Raw genomic sequence first — 18,160 nt, 5'->3', positions numbered from 1 at the left:
AGTCCCTTTGCGGCGCGTTGCCGGGCCCTGTGTGCGCGCGTGACTCAGCAAGAGAAGAGGTTTAAAACCAAGGCGCATGAATGAGTTTATTTGTGGCGCCGCAGGAACATGGGCTCAGTCGAACGCAGGAGAATCGATGCCTGCAACATGTGAAACCAGAGAAGCGGCCTTAAATCCATCCGCATTCAGCAAAGCATTTAATGAGCTGCTGGAGTCCCATTAAGCCTCAATTTGCAGTTAAGCCTGTGCTCGCGTGCTTTGGTGAAAGGGATGGGCATGGGAGCAGGCATACGTGCTTTCTTGAATCTCTCATTCTCAACCCAGTCAGTGAAAATCGTGCATGTTGATACATTCTTCCTTATGCCGTTTAACACTAGTAGTTTGTACCTAATCAACTCTTTGCATAATAAATATACCTCCTGAGACTATACTGGAATTATAGAAAGTTCTTTTGATAAGTAAGATTATCTCATATTTAAGAAGGCAAAATGAGTAAATGCCCTTCATAGAGGGTTGGTTTTTTGTTTTGTTTTTTTTTTATTAAACAAGAGCTTTTTCTCTCTTCAGCAGGGCTACATTAACTGTTGGTGGGGCAGAGTGGTAGTGGAGGGCAAGACTTATTTTAAGATTTTTTCACTGGTGAATTTCAGTTTATTAAAAGTGGAAAGAGTGAAATCACTGGTTTAAAGGCAAAGGTGGTGTGTTCCGGTATTCATTAGTTTAGTAAATACAGTTATCGTTGCTTCTGAAATGCTTACAGGTAGATTCAACAGAATACATTTCCTCACATTAATCAGCCAGTAATGTATCACAATGTTTAATAAACACTGAAGTCCCCCAGGAACAGAGACTGCCAGTTGCTTGTGGTTATTAGGCATCACCCTTAGCTGGTCCAAATGCTTATCCTTAGAGCCCTGTGTGGATACAAAATTTGTATCCATATGTGATCCGCAAACGTGGTCAGCGGATATAAAGCGGATATCTGCAGATTTACAGGGCTCTACTTCTCCTCACTAGTGAGTTAATATGATGTACACTTTAAGTGTTCTCATGAACTTGAACACAAATGCATCAGTCATGTGCAGTTGTATTTACACAAGTTTGGGTGGTGTGACTGGGAATAGAGGCCAGACTTTGAGTAAATTTTCCTTGAGAGCTGCTAACTCGCATCTGTAGTGTGTTCACTAGTGCTACAAAACAACAACGGAGAGCTTTTAGTCCTCCAGTGCCTTCCCACAAACCTTCTTCCCTGTGACCTTTTCTTGACATCTACACATTCCCTGTTCCTGCCTGGAAGTCACCTATAGTGCCCTGCAAATCTGCAGATATCTGCTTTATATCTGTGGACCACTTTTGTGGATCGGGTGTGTGGATACAAATTTTGTGTCCACGCAGAGCTCTCATCATCTACCATTGCAAATAGGCCTGCTCAGCGCTCTTTCACCTAGTTGCTTGCAACTTCAAGTATCAGCAACTGCTCTCATTGCTTGTACAGAGCTCCATTTTCTGAGAATCTTTCTCCCAGAATATTCCCAGTATGTTATCAACAAGCCGGAGGCTGGCACCAAGGTACACCATGGTGGGTTTCTGCTGCAAGGCTAGAAAAGTCCACAGTTTTAGGGTTCAAGAGGCATTGATGGGATTCCACTACAGAATGTCATTGTGAAACTATGCCTTAGCATCACAATAAATACCTAAAAGCATATGAAGATATGACTATTAAATATTCTACAGGACACTATATTATGGCTATAAATTGGAAAGTACTGCAGTAGAACTTTACTGAACTGCACTTTCTGCAGTGTAATTGTTTGGGGGATTTTGCCATGATGGCAGCAATGTCATGGTTTTGGCCTTGCTAAGGCTCATGTCTTTGCTGCTAGGCCATGTATGCCTTATGATGTCTGGAGTAGACTTTTCATAATAAAGCTTTTGTATTTTAAACATGATGCTACAGTGCTGTTACTCATGTTGTTTTGTTTTTAAAGTTTATCAGTTAACTGAAGCACTAACCAATAAATACACCTTTTAGAAATGTAATTGACATCAAAGTAGCACGGGCACTCTCACCAAATATATTCAAAATCCACAAGAAACTCCAAGGCAAAAACTAAGTTAACCTGGAGTAAAGTTGGAAGAATGCATGTCAATAAACTATGGGGGAAAAAAAACATTTGAGAACACTGTAGTCAGGGCCGTCCCTACCCATACGCAAAGTATACAGCTGCGTAGGGCACCAGGAAATTTGGGGCACCAAATTTCCTGGTGCCCTATGCAGCTGCATGCTGCTCCAGCCCCTGCATCTGCTCCGTTCCAGCCTCGCCTCTTCCCACCCTTGCTCCACCGCCCACTTCCTCAGGTTGGGCCTGCACTCACCGGCAGCAGGAAGTGCAGCGACCTGGCCCCAGCTGCTCCACCGGTGAGTGCTGCGGGGTGGTTCTGCCCCAAGCCAGCCCCCACCACATCCCCCCCCTTGGAGGCCTGGGGCCCCCACACATACCCTGCAGGGGAGCTGTGTAGGGCCCCAGAATGGCTAAGGACAGCCCTGACTGTAGTTTTCTAAAAAAAAATACAAATATTAGAAATCTTGGAAATTCAAGTTTGATCTTATGTATAGACATTACAATGTTCTTTGCTGGGGTTACTAGGGAATGGGGAGAAGCAATCAATGTGACATATCTTGATTTTTAGTAAGCCTTTTGACACAGTCCCATATGAAATTCTCATAAGCAAACTAGGGAAATTTGGTCTAGATGAAATTACTATAAGATGGATGCACAAGTGGTTGAAAGACTATACTTGAAGAGTAGTTATCAATGGCTCACTGTTAAACTGGGAGGGGTATCGAGTGGGGTCCTGCAGGTGTCAGTCCTAGGTCTGGTGGTATTCAGTATTATCATTAATGACTTGGATAATGGAGTGGAGAGTATGCTTATAAAATCTGGAGATGGCACTGAGCTGGGAAAAGTTGCTAGCACTCTGGAGGACAGGATTAGAATTCAAAATTACCTTGACAAATTGGAGAATTGATCTGAATTCAACAAGATGAAATTCAATGAAGACAAGTCCTAAATTTAGGAAGAAAAAAAATCAAATGCACAACTAAAAATGGGGAATAATTGGCTAAGTGCTGACAAGGATCTGGGGATTATCGTGGACTACAAATTCAATATAAACTATGTGATGCAACTATGAAAAAGGATGATATTGTTCTGGGGTGTATTAAAAAGAATATTGTATGTAAGACATGGGAGGTAATTATCCCACTCCAATCAGCACTAGTGAGGCCTTAGTTGGAGTACTATGTCCCATTCTGTGTGCTACTCTTTAGGCAGGATGTGGACAAATTGGAGAGAGTCCAGAAGAGAACAACAAAAATAATAAAAGGTTTAGAAAACCTGACCTATGAGGAAAGGTTAAAAAACCTGGGCATGTTTAATCTTGACAACTGAAGACTGTGAGGAGAGAACCTGAAAATCTTCAAATATGTTAAGAGCTGTTATAAAGAAAATGGTAATCGATTGTTCTTCATGTCCACTGAAGGTAAGACGAGAAGAAATGGGATTAATCTGCAGCAAGGGAGATTCAGGTTAGATATTAGGAAATATTGTTTTTCAGGAAAAACTTTCCTACTGTAAGAGTAGTTAAGCACTGGAATAGGCTTCCAAGGGAGGCTGTGGAGGTTTTTATCGTCACTGGAGGTTTTTAAAAACAAGCTAAGACAAAACCTTGTTGGTGTTGGCTTAGGTTTACTTGGTCCTGTCCCAGCACAGTAGACTGGACTTGATGACTTCTCAAGGCCCCCTCCATTACGATTCTGTGTGTGGAAATACACAGCTAAGATCATGCAAACTACCTTAACTCTACTCCTCTACCTCTGCCCACAACTGAAAACTAAAACACAGTCAACAGATATCTTCACTGCAGTAATGTATGAAAGTTGAAAGTGAGTTTCTTTTTATTCTACTGATTGAGAATTACTGTATAGGAAAACTAAACTGGCTTTAAAAATATGACCATACCAGGATTCACATAGCTACACAATACTGCTTTCTTTAAGACCATATGCAATCATAAAAAAAAAAAAAAAAAAAAAACCACCACAGGCTTTTACATCGTTTTAGCAAATGTTTGGAACAATCATACAGGGCAGTTCCCCAAAAGTGTATGGATGTTCAAATATAAAAGTTTGTCATATTGTGAGATTCAGACTATTCATGAGGCTACTACATCTACGGATAAAAACACTTTGAGGGTCAGACCCAAAATTAGGTGGATTACACATCAGGGATGTGCATGATTATCACATTTTACATACTATAGAAACACACATCCAAACCAGAAACGTGTCTGCCATAGTATTCCTCTAAAATATATTTTTAACACATCACAACATAATGTTTCAATGGTGGGGCTCTGTGCATATATAGTACATCCTATGCCCCTTCTAATAATATATAGTGGCTAGTCACTATGCATGTGCACCATTACTGTCTGCTAGATAGAATGTCTGACCTTAAGTTTGTATGAATAATGTTTCTTCTATGGGCTGCATCTTACTGAGGCTCTGTGCCTTAAGACTCCTGCAGCCAATTTAGATGCTTCTTTAGGTCAAGTGGCTGTATTTTGTTAACTGAATCCTATGCCCAATGACAGCCATAAAGCACATGTGACCATAGTGTGCAGAATATACATGAGCACTATGAAGCCATGAAACTGCCTTTGAAAATGTACCCTAATTGTCCCAGGGAAAGGCAGTGGATAGAAAATAATCAGGAAGCCATGTCGGTACTGAATAACCAGGCTAAATTCAACATTTATAAGAACAAGTAGAAGAGAGAGGTGGTGGGTTTTTTTTTTGTTTTTTTTTTTTTTAACCAAGACAGTCCCAGGATTTAGCGTTTGTGATGGGAGACTTCATCTGATGAAGTGAGCTGTAGCTCATGAAAGCTTATGCTCAAATAAATTTGTTAGTTTCTAAGGTGCCACAAGTACTCCTTTTCTTTTTGTGAATACAGACTAACAGGGCTGCTTCTCTGAAACCTGTCATTATGCAAGGTTGGTGAGAGTTAAGAAGATATAATTCCCTAGTTAAGACCCCACCCAGTGCAAGAATGCGCTCTTTAAACCACTACACATAATACAGCCTAGTGCCTTTCTCAATGTCTTGAAGACAAATTGGAAACAAGAGATTCTCTCCTCCCCACCTCACTGTACGTTAGCAATCTGAGCAGTAACATAATTACGATATAGTGATAACATGACTGCCTTAAATTATGCCTGTCATCATACATTAAAATCTTGGCTTCTGCAGGTTGTCAGCATTCCGTGCTTCTGAACTTTAAAACCAGTTTTTGACTTTTCACCAACAGCACTGGCCCATCCCTAATAGCATGTTTGTTTCCTTCATCTCAGGGCTGGGTTCTTTAAATGGTAACTGTCAAACCTGAGGGCAGTTATCCTAACAGGTATAAGCATGAAATCCTGTTTTCACAGATCAAAAAAGGATTTAAGAACAAATTGCATGATGAAAACCTACTTTAAAACTACTATAGTCTAAATAAGTGTAGTTTTTTAGAGCTGGTATAAATCTGTGCAAAGCAGGAAAGCTTTTCTGAATTTTTTTTTTTTTTTTTTAAATTTCAGTGAACACAGTTTTTGTTGGGATGATTTAGGTTTCCTTGCAGTGCAGAAAATTCTGACCCAACAGGCATTGTACTAGTGGTTGCCCAGAGAACAGAGCACTGGAGTGGGACTCAGGAGACTTGGCTGCTATTCCCAACTCTGCCACCAGACTCCTGGTTGGCCTTGGGCAAGTCACTTCACCTCTATGCCTGTTTCCTCATCTATAAAATGCAGAAAATAATATTTGCCTCCTTTTGTAAAGTTCTTTGAGATCTACTGATGAGCTGTTAGTGCACCCGTTCTCAAATTCTGATCTGTATGGTCCAACTCTCCTTCCAGCCTCAGTCCCATAGCTTCCCTACAACAACTGGGCCACTTGACTACACAGAATTAAAGAAACAAGATGAAAATAAAGTAGTTTTAAACTGTTGGATGTGACTGCTTGGCCCTGGCCCCCCAGTCTATATTTTTTCTGTTTATTTTCTCTCTGACTGTAGAACTGTACTTACATTAGATCTTCCCACAGTGCCAGAGACACAAGTTCTCTAATCTCTTCTGATTCTAGTTTTGTACTCTTATATGTTGTTTACCCCTCCTGTTTTGCTGTTATGTAGAAATTTAATGGCAAGTTTGATCTAAGGTACATTTTAAAAAATACAAAGCAGCTATGCAGGATGGACAGAGGTACTTGAGTGTTTTTTTTTTTTTTTTTTTTTAGTGTGCAGAAAAATAATCTCTGGAAAGTCTGAATGTGTTCTGGACTATGTTGCAATTCCCAGGAAGTGTCACTGCTTGGAGATCACTGCTTGTTTTTGCTTTATGCCAGAAGCAGCTCCACTTGGATGACCAATGTAGAAGAATCAGAAAGTGATGATAAACAAGGAGTGAAACTAAATAGGACAGCCAGGGTATCCAAGCTAAGAGGATTTAAGGAGTAAACAAACAGCATAAAAGGCAAATTATTTGCTGTTTGAATGATCCCACATGTAGGTATTCATGACTCAAGAACCCCTCAATTTCAACTGGCAAGGGGGGGGCAGAATACAAGAATATCCGGATTCTGGTATAGTATGTGTCACCTGTCCCTCAGGGGAACACCCTACACCCCCATGTTCATCTTTATAAAATGATTGTGTGGTATCCAATACAAAGTTTGTCATGTTGGGTATCTTTGGAAGGCTCATAATGCACTGAGCATGGTTGTTATAGTGATATAGTAATTGTTACAGTAAGGTTATAGGTTATAATTTCATGTATATAGCTTCGGAGGCCCAAAATGTATCCTCATGGCTTAAAGCAAGCCCGTGCAAAAACTCTCCAAAACAGAGATTCAGTTTACACCTCCTCAAGCCATGGATGGGACAAGCCCAGCCTCACAGGAACAATGGACACTGGCTTAGGAAGCAGCAAAAGAAGCTGTTAGACCCTTGAGGGAGTCACCCCCTTCCAAGCAATTGAAATGCTGATCAAAGAGGAGAGCCTGACTGAAAAGTAACCAGCCAGCCTGTAGTGAGAAGCATCTAAGTTTTAAGGACATTGCAAGTGTTAAAATCAGCTTAGAATGCATTTTGCTTTTATTTAATTTAACCAAATCTGACCTGTTATGCTTTCTTATAATCACTTAAAATCTATCTTTATAATAAGTGTTTTTGTTTGTTTGTTCTACCTAAAGCAGTGTGTTTGGATTGAAGTGTATCAGACTCCCTTTGGAATAACAAGCCTGGTACGTATCAATTTCTTTGTTAAATTGACAAACTTACATAAGCTTGCAGCATCCAGCGGGCATTACTGGACACTGCAGTACAGAGGTTCCTAGGGTTGCGTCTGGGACCGGAGATACTAGTTAGTGTCATTCACTTGCAAGTAGCTGGGAGCAGCTTACATGGCGGAAGCTGTGTGTGAACAGCCCAGGAGTGGGAGTTCACAGCAGAACAGTGTAAGGCTCATTCCCAGAGTCAAGGAGTGGAGTGGCCTAGCAGATCGCTGGTCCAGACAACACCAGAGGGGAACATCACACTATGTACATTCTAGTTCATCAAAGAATGTCATGGGAGGTTTAAATGACAGCCAGGGTCATACTGGTCACGAATATAGTTGTGAAATGTATGCACAGATACTATGTAAGAAGTTATATATGCTGCAAATATGTTTTCAAGTCTGTATCAAGGCAGAGTTAACAGACAGGCTTTCTGTCAGACATTGGATGTTTATTCTCCTGTCTCTCTGTTGGCATGTAAATTAAGCATTGTAAGCTACCTGGAGGGAGGCACACTTACACGTGAAGTCAACAGAAAGAACTAACAGGTATAGGTACAAAGAGGAGAAAGAGAACCTTATTTTAACATGCATTTCAAAGCTTTGTTTGGGCAACAAAAATGACACCCCGTCCTCCCCAACCTAGGAAGTAAATGGGCAGCGTGTTTACATTCATGAAAAAGAAATCAAAACCAGTTTATGTTGCAATGCTGCATAGGACATTTAGGATAAGATAAACTTCTTTAGAAAGGGGGTTAACCTGTTAGTTTAATCTCTAGAAAGCATAGTGACTTTATTTTAGATGTAACCTTTTGTTTCCATTATCCTTACTCACAGTCTCTTGCCTCTTTGCTAATAAAATTTGTTTTACCACAAATATATCTCACTGCTGTGGTATTAAGCAAGGTGCTGATCCTGCACTGACTCACATAAGCTGTTCCCTTGGAGACAGCAGACATAGTATTTCTCTAGTGAGTGGATAAAGGACTGGAGCCTAGAGCCCTGTATGGGACTAGTGTAGAATCCTGCAGTAGGACTGGAATCCCATGGGTCCTGCAGAGCTGCTGCCATAATACCTGGAGTGGGATCAAAAGAAATGCGACACAGGGCTCTACTGGACACTACAGGGGAACACTTCAAAGGGACTCTCAGTCTAGAGTGCACTTATTGTTAGCCTGCAGGTAATGTTCCCTCTAATTTCTGACAGGCTGTATGCACAAAAAACTTCTGGGCAAATTGTTGTGTGTGCGGTGTTTCACTGTGTGCACAGGGTTTAGGATCTGTGTGCATGTGCACACATGCACAGCTTAGAGGGAACAGTGCCTGTAGAGTAAAATAAAGTCTGTCACAGGCCAGAGGAGAGGGTGTGGGAGGCTAACAGGCTGGTGGTCAGGGAGCTGGCATTCAGTTAAGCACAAACAAGTCTCCCTGTTCCTGGAGGCAGGGCAGCAACAAGCACCTCACTCCTGAGAACCATCATAGTATAGCATTAGAAGAGACTACTTCTGAAACCTGTCATTAGAAGAGACTGACTCTGCCTTTTGTCAAAAGGCAGAACGCTGGGCTCCTGCAACTGCATCCTTCATTTTAATCAGATTATACTGCAGTAGGAAGGCAACAAAACAAACCACGACCAACCTTTTTGTATTAGAATTCCGTATCTGGAGAAGACTACAAAAGTTACAAGACTGGTTACTAAAGAGTTAAGCCCTTCAGATCTAGTTGATAGTTTTATTCCTCAGAAGCAATGAACATCTCTTAATGGGTAGGTTCAGCTTTTTTGTTCTTTGAGTTTTACTTACTGTAGAAATCTATCATCCAGGGCTTTTCACACATTTCCTAATTAAACTAACATTTTTGCAGAGGGGTGGGGCATAAACAAAATTAGTCCCTGCTATAACTTAATTGAGTTCATGTAACTTGCATCAGGGAAAAAAAAGAGAGCCAATGTATTTTGAGTTCAAGCAAGGCAGTTTTCTTAATTTTACACTGCAAAGAGAACTTCAAACTATTAGTTCAGAGGTAGATCCAGGATAATAAAAAGGGCCCAGTGGCATAATGAAAATGTTAGAGCCAAAGGACTAGAAACACCATAGCTAATAAACCCCTTCATCACAAGGGCTCCAGGCCACACTCTCCATGGGGGAAAGGGTTCAGCTCTTCTGGAGTTAGTGAAATTCCTCTATCTTATTCCAGAAGTTATTTTGGCCCTCTTTGGGCTCCTACTGCCTTATTTCCCATATGATGGTAGAAAGGCATCTAGGTCACTGCAGGAAAGTTGCCTGGAAAACACATTAATTAAAAAAAAAATTTTAACTGCACCGCTGCTGTGTTCACTATCTTGGTGCAGGAGGCTCCTTGTGATCAGTGATAGTTTAAAGAAAAGGAGTAGTTATGGCACCTTAGAGACTAACAAATTTATTTGAGCATAAGCTTTCGTGAGCTACAGCTCACTTCAGTGGATGCATTCAGTGGAAAATACAGTGGGGAGATTGATATACACACACACACACACACACAGAGAACATGAAACAATGGGTTTTATCATACACACTGTAAGGAGAGCGATCACCTAAGATGAGCTATTACGGGGGGGGGGGAGGGGGGAGGAGACCTTCTGTGGCGATAATCAAGGTAGGCCATTTCCATCACTTGACAAGAACGTCCGAGGAAGCGGGGGGCTGGGGGGGAAGGGGAGAGAGAATAACATGGGGAAATAGTTTTACTTTGTGTAATGACCCAATAGTTTTCCAATACAACCCCTCAAACCTTACCCACTAGCTTCTTTCATTAAAAATTGTGTTAGATAAACATTCTGAATGAAATGTGCTGAGAAAACACTGCACAGACTAGGCAGATACCAACATTAAAGAACAAACAGTATTTTTCTTGTCAGATCTTTTAATAATTCTAATAAAAAGAAAACCCAGCCTGCCTTTTTTCCGCATAATCTGTTGCTATAGTAGCATGCTTGATTGCATTTGAAGAATGTCTTTCTGAAAATTTTCCATGTATCACTTGCTCAATTTTTCCTTAACATGCCTTTGCATAGCTCACCACTAAGATTTGTAATAACAGATACACATCATCTATACTAAAAGGACAACACTCCCAATGGTATGAAAGAAATCTGCAATGAGTGTACAGCATCCCGAGGCCTTTCATGTTATGTTAACATACTTCCATTTCTTAATTAGTCCTGTTATTACATATCATGCTTTGGAGAAAATGCTTTCCTTAAAGAAGCTGATTAAACAATCTTTTTTTCCCCTTTTTAATCACAAAGAAAGAAAGCCAGAAGTCAAGCATGCAAACAGCACAAAATGGCACTCTAAGGCAGAATCCAGGTCCTTTGTTGGGAGAGGGGCTTCCAAATTTAGGAAGACTGATCATTGGACTCCAAAGAATCCATCACCTTTGGTATGGGAATAGAAAATTATGCCTCCGAGCCTTCAGCCTCAGTACTGGCTAAGAAGGTCACTCTTCAGCTCCCTCCAAGAACGGTCAGGGAGATAAGCACCACTGGCCATGCTCAACCCGAAAATCAACTGGTGTTCCACCTCTGTGGTGGGTCATAGGAAGTGCCATCAAGAACCATATCCCCCTCATGAAAAGATAGAGGAATTTCTAGGATATCTTCACCCTCTCAACAAAATGCCAGGAAAAGAAGCCACTGAGATCTCCTCATAATCATGCAAAAGAATGAGTCGGTCCCATTGTCAAGAGCCAAAGAAGGGTGTTTTCTAAATCCCTATCTTTTGGAAGCCAGAGAGGGATTCATGTGTGCCGCATGACTGAGTCAGCATACTTCTGCACATACTACTGTAGGATAAAAATGACTAAGGCTTATACACCACCAGATTGGTATGCTATGAAACCAATGATTGTGAATTAGTAAGCTTTAACTAACAGAAACTCGCAGGATGAGGGACAACTGTAGAAGTCTGAGAAAGGTCCTGAAGTGATGTCACACCATGAGTTATTCAGGGGTATTTAAGATTATTAGTTGTATTATCCTAATGCACAGCATTCCTAATTAGGGACAAGGACCCCATTGTGCCAGGCACTGTACAAACAGAACAAAAAGATCATCCCTGCTCCAAAGAACATACACTAAGTGCAAGAGACAACAGCAGGTTGTAATGAAAATTGATGGTCCTTTGGTTATGCAGTCTGATAAGACAATTAGTCAGTAGCAAACAAGTTTAGAACAAATACTTCACACGGCACTGGTATATCCAACCTGTGGAATTTACTTCCATAGAAGTTTGAGTCATGCCTGTGGAAAGAATTCAAATAGAGCTGAATAATAATTTTATGGCCAACAATATTTGCAGCTGTGTATGCTAAAATAAGGGTAAATCAAATATGTCTCAGGGCATAAAGTATTCCCTATGGAGGTCTAGGTAGCACTATAATCGCATCAATTTTGGACACTTACTAATCACTGTGGCATAAGATGATGTATTTTACATCGTAATCTTTTCTCTCAACTATTGCTAGCCACATATTTCTAGGAGTATGGAGGAATTTGCTTGGCTTTTTCTTCAAAGGATGTTTCAACCATCATGTAATTCTCGATCAACAGGTTTTTTGGTCAGTATGTCATTTCTAGTGCCTTACCTTCCACGTAGCTTATTAAAGAAACATGAACCTCCATCCTGTCTTCCTCACCTTCTATTTTAGCATTTGGCATGTCCCATCCGGATCTTTTGTCCAAAAAAGGCAGAACTGGCTCCTTAAAAGTTAATATATTAAGGTTTAAAACATGATGAGCTTGAAGAACCAGCAAAAAATTATATACAGAACCTCTTGGTGGAGGTAACACCAAATGCATGTACGTGATCAACTGAGTTTTCTGCTCTCATCTGATGGAAGAATTAGCGTTGCTACTAAATTCTGAGTTGCAAAAATAAGCACGCTCTCCAACGATGCTCTATTGTGAAAAACTTTAAAAATTACATCTTTGTGTTTCATAATAATCAAACACTGCTGCTAAGAAAGTGAAAAGAATGCTTGAATGCAGAAGACTAAACAGATTGAGGGATCAGGAAAGAGGGAAAAATTAACAAATAGGAGACACACAAAGTTTAAAAATGAGTTATTAATATACATCTGAATACAAAAATATTACAAATCGTTGCAAAGACGAAATGAACCCAAGATGTTTTCTTTACATCATCTCTCTGATAGTTTGGCAAATGCTTGTGCTCTTTGTTCCGCTGTCATGTGCTCACAGGCTTCCAAGATATTTGCCACAATTAAAGTCTGTTGAATTGTTTTTGCCTTTACCCATATTCTTCCATTCATTCCAAACACTATCTCAAAAGGGTAGAGTTGTCCCAATTCCTGAACGATTTCACAATTGGGAGCTAAAAGCCTGAAAACAAAGTAAAAGGGATGGCAGAAGAAGAAATTATTGTGTAACAAATACATTTCAATGTTGCTAGTCAATGACAGGACCACTGCTAATACCACCAGTAGTAAGAAGGCATCTGTAGCAACTTTAATAGTTAAGGCTGAATTGAGCTGAAAACATGGATTCAAACTTTAATATAACACAGTAACATTTTGAACTTCTTGTTTAGTGCTCATGTATGAGTTTAATTTTAAAAAATTCCAAAACCAAGAGGAAATTAAGATTAAATTTAACCCCCCCGCCCCCCAAAATGTATCCTGCAGTGACACCATGCAACAATCATAATGGAAGATAGTCTAGTGTTTGTGAACCAGATTTAATTAAGTTGATTTTTAGCTCCTCATTTGCGACTGAGCAGAAAATAGGATTTATTCTAACCTGGAACAGCTCATCCAGACTGTATGTGAAAGAGGTGCTAATTAAAAATCTTTGAACAGCAGAGGGTATTTTTTGCTATTGCCCCTTCCTTCTCTCATCCCCTGCATAGTTTTTGGAGGGAGAAAATGGAATTCTTTTTTTGTTTCTTCACAGTCCTTTTCTTGGTACTCTTTGGAAGAGAGACTTCTAAGGATGCCTGAGAATGCCACTGAAGGCTGTGTGAAGACTGTTCAAGAAATTGATGTCATTCTCAGACCAATTGCTATATACAGATTCTACTTTACCACTGAAGACGGAAATATGTACATAGCAAATTTATGATTAGCCTCCATAGGTGACAAAAGCAAGTTTCTGATGGATTGGGTTCACAATATTTTCTAAATAATGTAGCAAGAAGATCAAGTAGAAAAGAAATTCCACTTCAATACACTACCACGTAATAAAGGTAAAGTCTACAGGAGAATATGGCTAGAGTACAACTTTCTCAAGGAAGCAACAAACATACCAGAGACTTAATTTAAAATGCCAGTTTGTAATTGAGGAACAGAGAGAGGAGCATTTTTAGTTTTGTGACATCTGTTGGTTTCTACTTATTGTATTTTATCGTTCATTTCCCCTTTCTTTATACTATATTATATTTGTATGCCAATTACAAACTTAGGACCACAAAGAACAACTTTGTCAGGCAATAATGTTGACAATACGTGCCCTAAGAACAATACAATACACATCTGTTACTCCACGTGTTATGCTGCTCAGACCTACTGGTTATGGACATCCAATGCTAAAGCATTAAATATTAGGGTGCATATCAGTTTTCATCAAGCTGAAGAGTTTCATCTGTCACAGCTCAAAAAATTGACAAAATTCAGCTTCTCTCTCATTCCTGGAAAGTTAAAAATTGTAATACTTACTTTCTTATTAGACCTAAAGAAACCTTAAACAACAGGCCTTCATGTCCAATTACTCCCATTCCATTTGCTCTTCCACTGCTGTCTATACAGACCATCTCTGGTTCCATGTCTTTATTGGCTACAATGAATTGACCATAAATAAGATCTCCCACCTAAAACAAGTGATGGGAAATGTTCAGAGAAACTGTATCATGTCTGTATATCTTTTTGGTTAAACTCGTCCCTAGGTTCTTTACAAAAATACACAGTTATGCAACAGTAGATTGAGATATACAAGCAGTTTATTTTTCAACATTTATCCATTCTTCCAGTGCAGTCATGTCTTGTGGATGCTATAGGTGTTAACTCGTATTATATACCTACTCCTTGGCACAGTTATATAGTTGCCGAAGTCCTCAACAGTTGCAAAAGGAACTCTGCGTATATGTAGCAGAGACTTTCCTTTTAAAGCAACATTCACCCAAACCTCATATATAGTATTTTTAAAAATAAACCAGTTTCCTCATCTCTTCACTCCTTTTTAGATTTAAAACAGAAGGCTTTTAAACATAATTTACTTTCATAATTTAAATAGTTTACTTTTTCATTTCTCTCAGCTTGGATAATGAAAATGGGTTAGTCTTCTTTTCTCTTTGCTTTTCAGTTTTACTTTCTGGATATGGTATATTAGCAGGATGCAGCAATTCTGGGATACATATTGTAAGGGAATGCGGCCTAGCCAGGGAACTTCCTCTTTCTCAAGCCAAGAGGTTACTGTGGGACATAGATAGCTGCTTCGTTATTGTGGGATAGAAATAGTTTTTGAAGGACACAGCTGCTTTGCATGGCCCTTCGCCAGATAATAGAAAGCCCCCCTTTAAGAAGCACCTAACTTTATATTCACGAGCTGTTTTTGTGCAATGCTTTTAATGCTGACTGTCTGCCCCTCCGTCGGACTCCATCCCAGGCAAAACTCCGGTGTGCTGGGTTCCCTGCCTCCGTGACTGCAACGCTTCGAGTCCCCGTTGCGGGTGGGTCACTAACCTTCAGTAAAGCCAATAACTCACAGCTGTGTGTAAGCCTCGTTTTTCTCAGAGTACTCCTGCCAGGCCTGTGGTGCTTCGAGCACCTTGGCCCAGAACACATATACTAAAGAAAATAGTTTCTATTTAAATATTAAAGACAGAAACATTTCTATTGATGTCACTGTGATGCTGGCAAACCCTGTTTTAATGGGGTTGCCAGGGCTGCTGTTAGACTTGCTGGGGTCTGGGGCTGAAGCCGAAACCCGAGCCCCACCACTTGTGGCCGAAGCCCAAGCTCCACTGCCTGGGGCTGAAGCTGAAGCCCAAGGGCTTCAGCCGTGAGTGGCGGGGCTCAGGTTACAGGCCCCCAGCCTCCTCCACCCAGGGTGATGAGGCTCGGGCAGGTTCAAGTTGTGGTCCCCCTGCCACGGTCATGTAGTAATTTTTGTTGTCAGAAGGGGGTCGTGGGGCAATGAAGTTTGAGAACCCCTGTTCTATGCTATGAGAAAATATCTATGTTTTTCTTAATAAACTTGAAAATGTTTGCACTGAACTAATTAATGGCCCTATCCAGTGGTGAGCTGGAACCGGTTGTTAAATTTAGAAGCCCTTTTAGAACTGGTGGAGGGACAATGGGTTCTAAAAGGGCTTCTAAATTTAACAGCTGGCCAAAAGTGGCGTCTTCGGTGCCAACTCCATGGCTGCTCCAGGGCGAACACCCACGGGGAAAATTTGGTGGGTGCAGAGCATCCACCGGCAGCTCCCTGCCCCGCGCTTGGCCCCAGCTCACCTCCGCTCCACTTCTGCCCCGAACGCGCTACCCCGCTCTGCTTCTCCACCCCCCCCAGGCTTCCCGCAAATCATAGGCAAAATAGACTGGAGACTCTAACATAGGCAAAATAGACTGGAGACTCTAACGGGAGTGTTCGTGATCATAGGCACCGACTTCCCCTCTGCCCCATGGGTGCTCGACTCCCCCCCGGCCCCCGTCCAATATTGCCAATATATTCAACAACAAGAACATTACCTGCACATTTGGTCTGTTTCTTTTGGTTGCACCTTCAAATGCCAAGAAGGACAAAGAAGCTTGCTCACTTCCACCGACATCCACTTTGAATACGTCACCTGCCTTGATAGTCACTATGCCTATCACATGATCTCCCTTGACTGGGACATACTGAAAATGAAAACAAAAGACATGTACGAGAAATAAATATATCCTTTTATACGTATATACACATACATACACACACAAGCATCGTGTACAAAGAAGCTGAGTGACCAAACTTCTTTGCAAAATAAGTTGCTGGAAAAAAAAATCTTGATACAGTATCAAAATGAACTTCTATTTTTAGAAGGCACAGAACCCACTGAAAATACTTACACATATAGGTAGGTCTATTTACGTCAACAAGGTTATTCATGAAAGTTAACCATGTGCGTTTGCAAGATGAGGGCTTCACAGTCTTTATAAATACAGGTAGCACATCAAAAGTGGCACCTTAGGCACTGACTCTCCCTGGGTGCTCTGCACCCACGAGCAGCTCCCCACGCCCCCCACCCGACCCCAGCTGACTTCTGCTCCGCTGCCTCCTCCGCTGAACACGCTGCCCCGCTCTGCTTCTCCCCCCCCTCCCCCCCCACAAATCAGCTGTTCACGCAGGAAGACTGGGAGGGCTGAGAAGCAAGCGCTGGCTTCACGCTCAGGCCCAGGGAGGTGGAGCAGAGATGAGCTGGGGCGCGAGGAGGGCTGCCCGCACTGCAGAAGGTAACCTGGGAGGCGCACAAGGGAAACGCTCCCCGCCCCAGCTCGCCTCCGCCTCCCTGGGCCTGAGCGCAAAGCCGCCGCTTGCTTCTCCGCCCTCCCCGGCTTCCCACGCAAACAGCTGATTTGCAGGACTCCTGGCCGGGGGAGGGGGGAGAAGCAGAGCAGGGCTCACGGGTGGAGGCGAGCTGGGGCCAAGCACAGGGCGGAGAGCTGCCGGTGGGTGCTCTGCTCCGCAGACCGCACCCACCAAGTTTCCCCCGTGGGTGCTGCAGCCCCAAAGCACCATAGCGTCAGCGCCTAAGGCGCCACTTTTTGGCCCGTTGTTACATTTAGAAGCCCTTTTAGAACTGCTTGTCCCTCCACCGGTTCTAAATGTAACAACCGGCTCCAGCGAACCAGCTCCAGCCCGCCACGGCCTACGGCCCCCGCCCCTGCCGGGCGGCGCCACCCGCCCCTCGTTCCTTGGCCCCGCCCCGCCAGCTCCGGCGCTCTCACCCGCTTCTGCTGGGAGTCCACCCAGTAGGCCCCGCCGGAGCCGCCTCCGGCCCCGCCCGCCTGGCGGTGGCGCAGCAGCCCGCACTGGGTGACCAGCAGCCCGGCCCCGCAGCTCCTCAGGCCCGGCCCGCACACCAACCGGCCCGGCAGAGCGGCGCCCGGGCCCAGCCACAGCCGCTCCCCATCCGCCTCGGGGTGGGCGGGCAGCAGCAGCACGTCCCCCGGCAGCACCACCTGCCCCACGCGCTCCTCCGCGGGCAGGGCCCCAGCCTCTGCCGCCGCCATGATCAGGGTCGGGCCGGCCGGCCCGAGCTCGGCGCGCGTGCGCAGAAAGCCCCGCAAAATGGCGGCGCGCGTCACATCCGTGCGCAAGCGCGCTCTGAGTCGCTGCCTGGGCGTCTGTTGCGGCGGGGTGGGCGGAGGCGCGCTTACGCTGATGGGGAGAAAGGAGCGGGGCTGTCCGTCACTCCGAACTGTCTCAGCCGCGGCTCCTGCCAGGGCGGCCCGCAGGCGGGGAGCGTTGGGCGGGTGCAGCCGAAGCCCTGGCCCTGCCCCTGTGTCACGCTTGTGCTGCTAGGCATGCCCGAAGGGCCGGAGTGTGGCCCTAACTGGCTACTAAGCCTGTAAAAAGAACAGGAGGACTTGTGGCGCCTTAGAGACTAACACATTTATTAGAGCATAAGCTTTCGTGAGCTACAGCCCACTTCATCGGATGCAATGAAGCAAACTGTAGCTCACGAAAGCTTATGCTCAAATAAATGTCTTAGTCTCTAAGGCGCCACAAGTCCTCCTGTTCTTTTTG

At 43.0% G+C, this 18,160-nt stretch overlaps 1 protein-coding gene and 1 long non-coding RNA gene across 2 annotated transcripts; one reads left to right on the top strand and one right to left on the bottom strand.

Annotated features, from left to right (window-relative positions):
* The first annotated feature begins 7,419 nt into the window (after positions 1-7,419).
* Positions 7,420-12,169, top strand: LOC122461024. The gene is made up of 2 exons (XR_006282704.1): positions 7,420-9,145; positions 10,667-12,169. It is a non-coding gene; the product is annotated as an uncharacterized LOC122461024 (long non-coding RNA).
* Positions 12,170-12,466: 297 nt separating this feature from the next.
* On the bottom strand, positions 12,467-17,928 carry EXOSC3 (exosome component 3; the record flags this gene model as incomplete). The annotated part of the gene is made up of 4 exons (XM_038411365.2): positions 12,467-12,760; positions 14,092-14,243; positions 16,123-16,272; positions 17,359-17,928. Coding segments are annotated over 4 exons (1,074 nt in total), but the record flags the coding sequence as incomplete, so codon positions are not given.
* Between the last annotated feature and the right edge of the window lie 232 nt (positions 17,929-18,160).

Source organism: Dermochelys coriacea, chromosome 7, assembly GCF_009764565.3.
Source record: "Dermochelys coriacea isolate rDerCor1 chromosome 7, rDerCor1.pri.v4, whole genome shotgun sequence".
NCBI classification, from domain to species: Eukaryota; Metazoa; Chordata; order Testudines; family Dermochelyidae; genus Dermochelys; species Dermochelys coriacea.
Note: the sequence above shows the minus strand (reverse complement) of the source record. Positions and strands in the feature narration are given on the sequence as shown.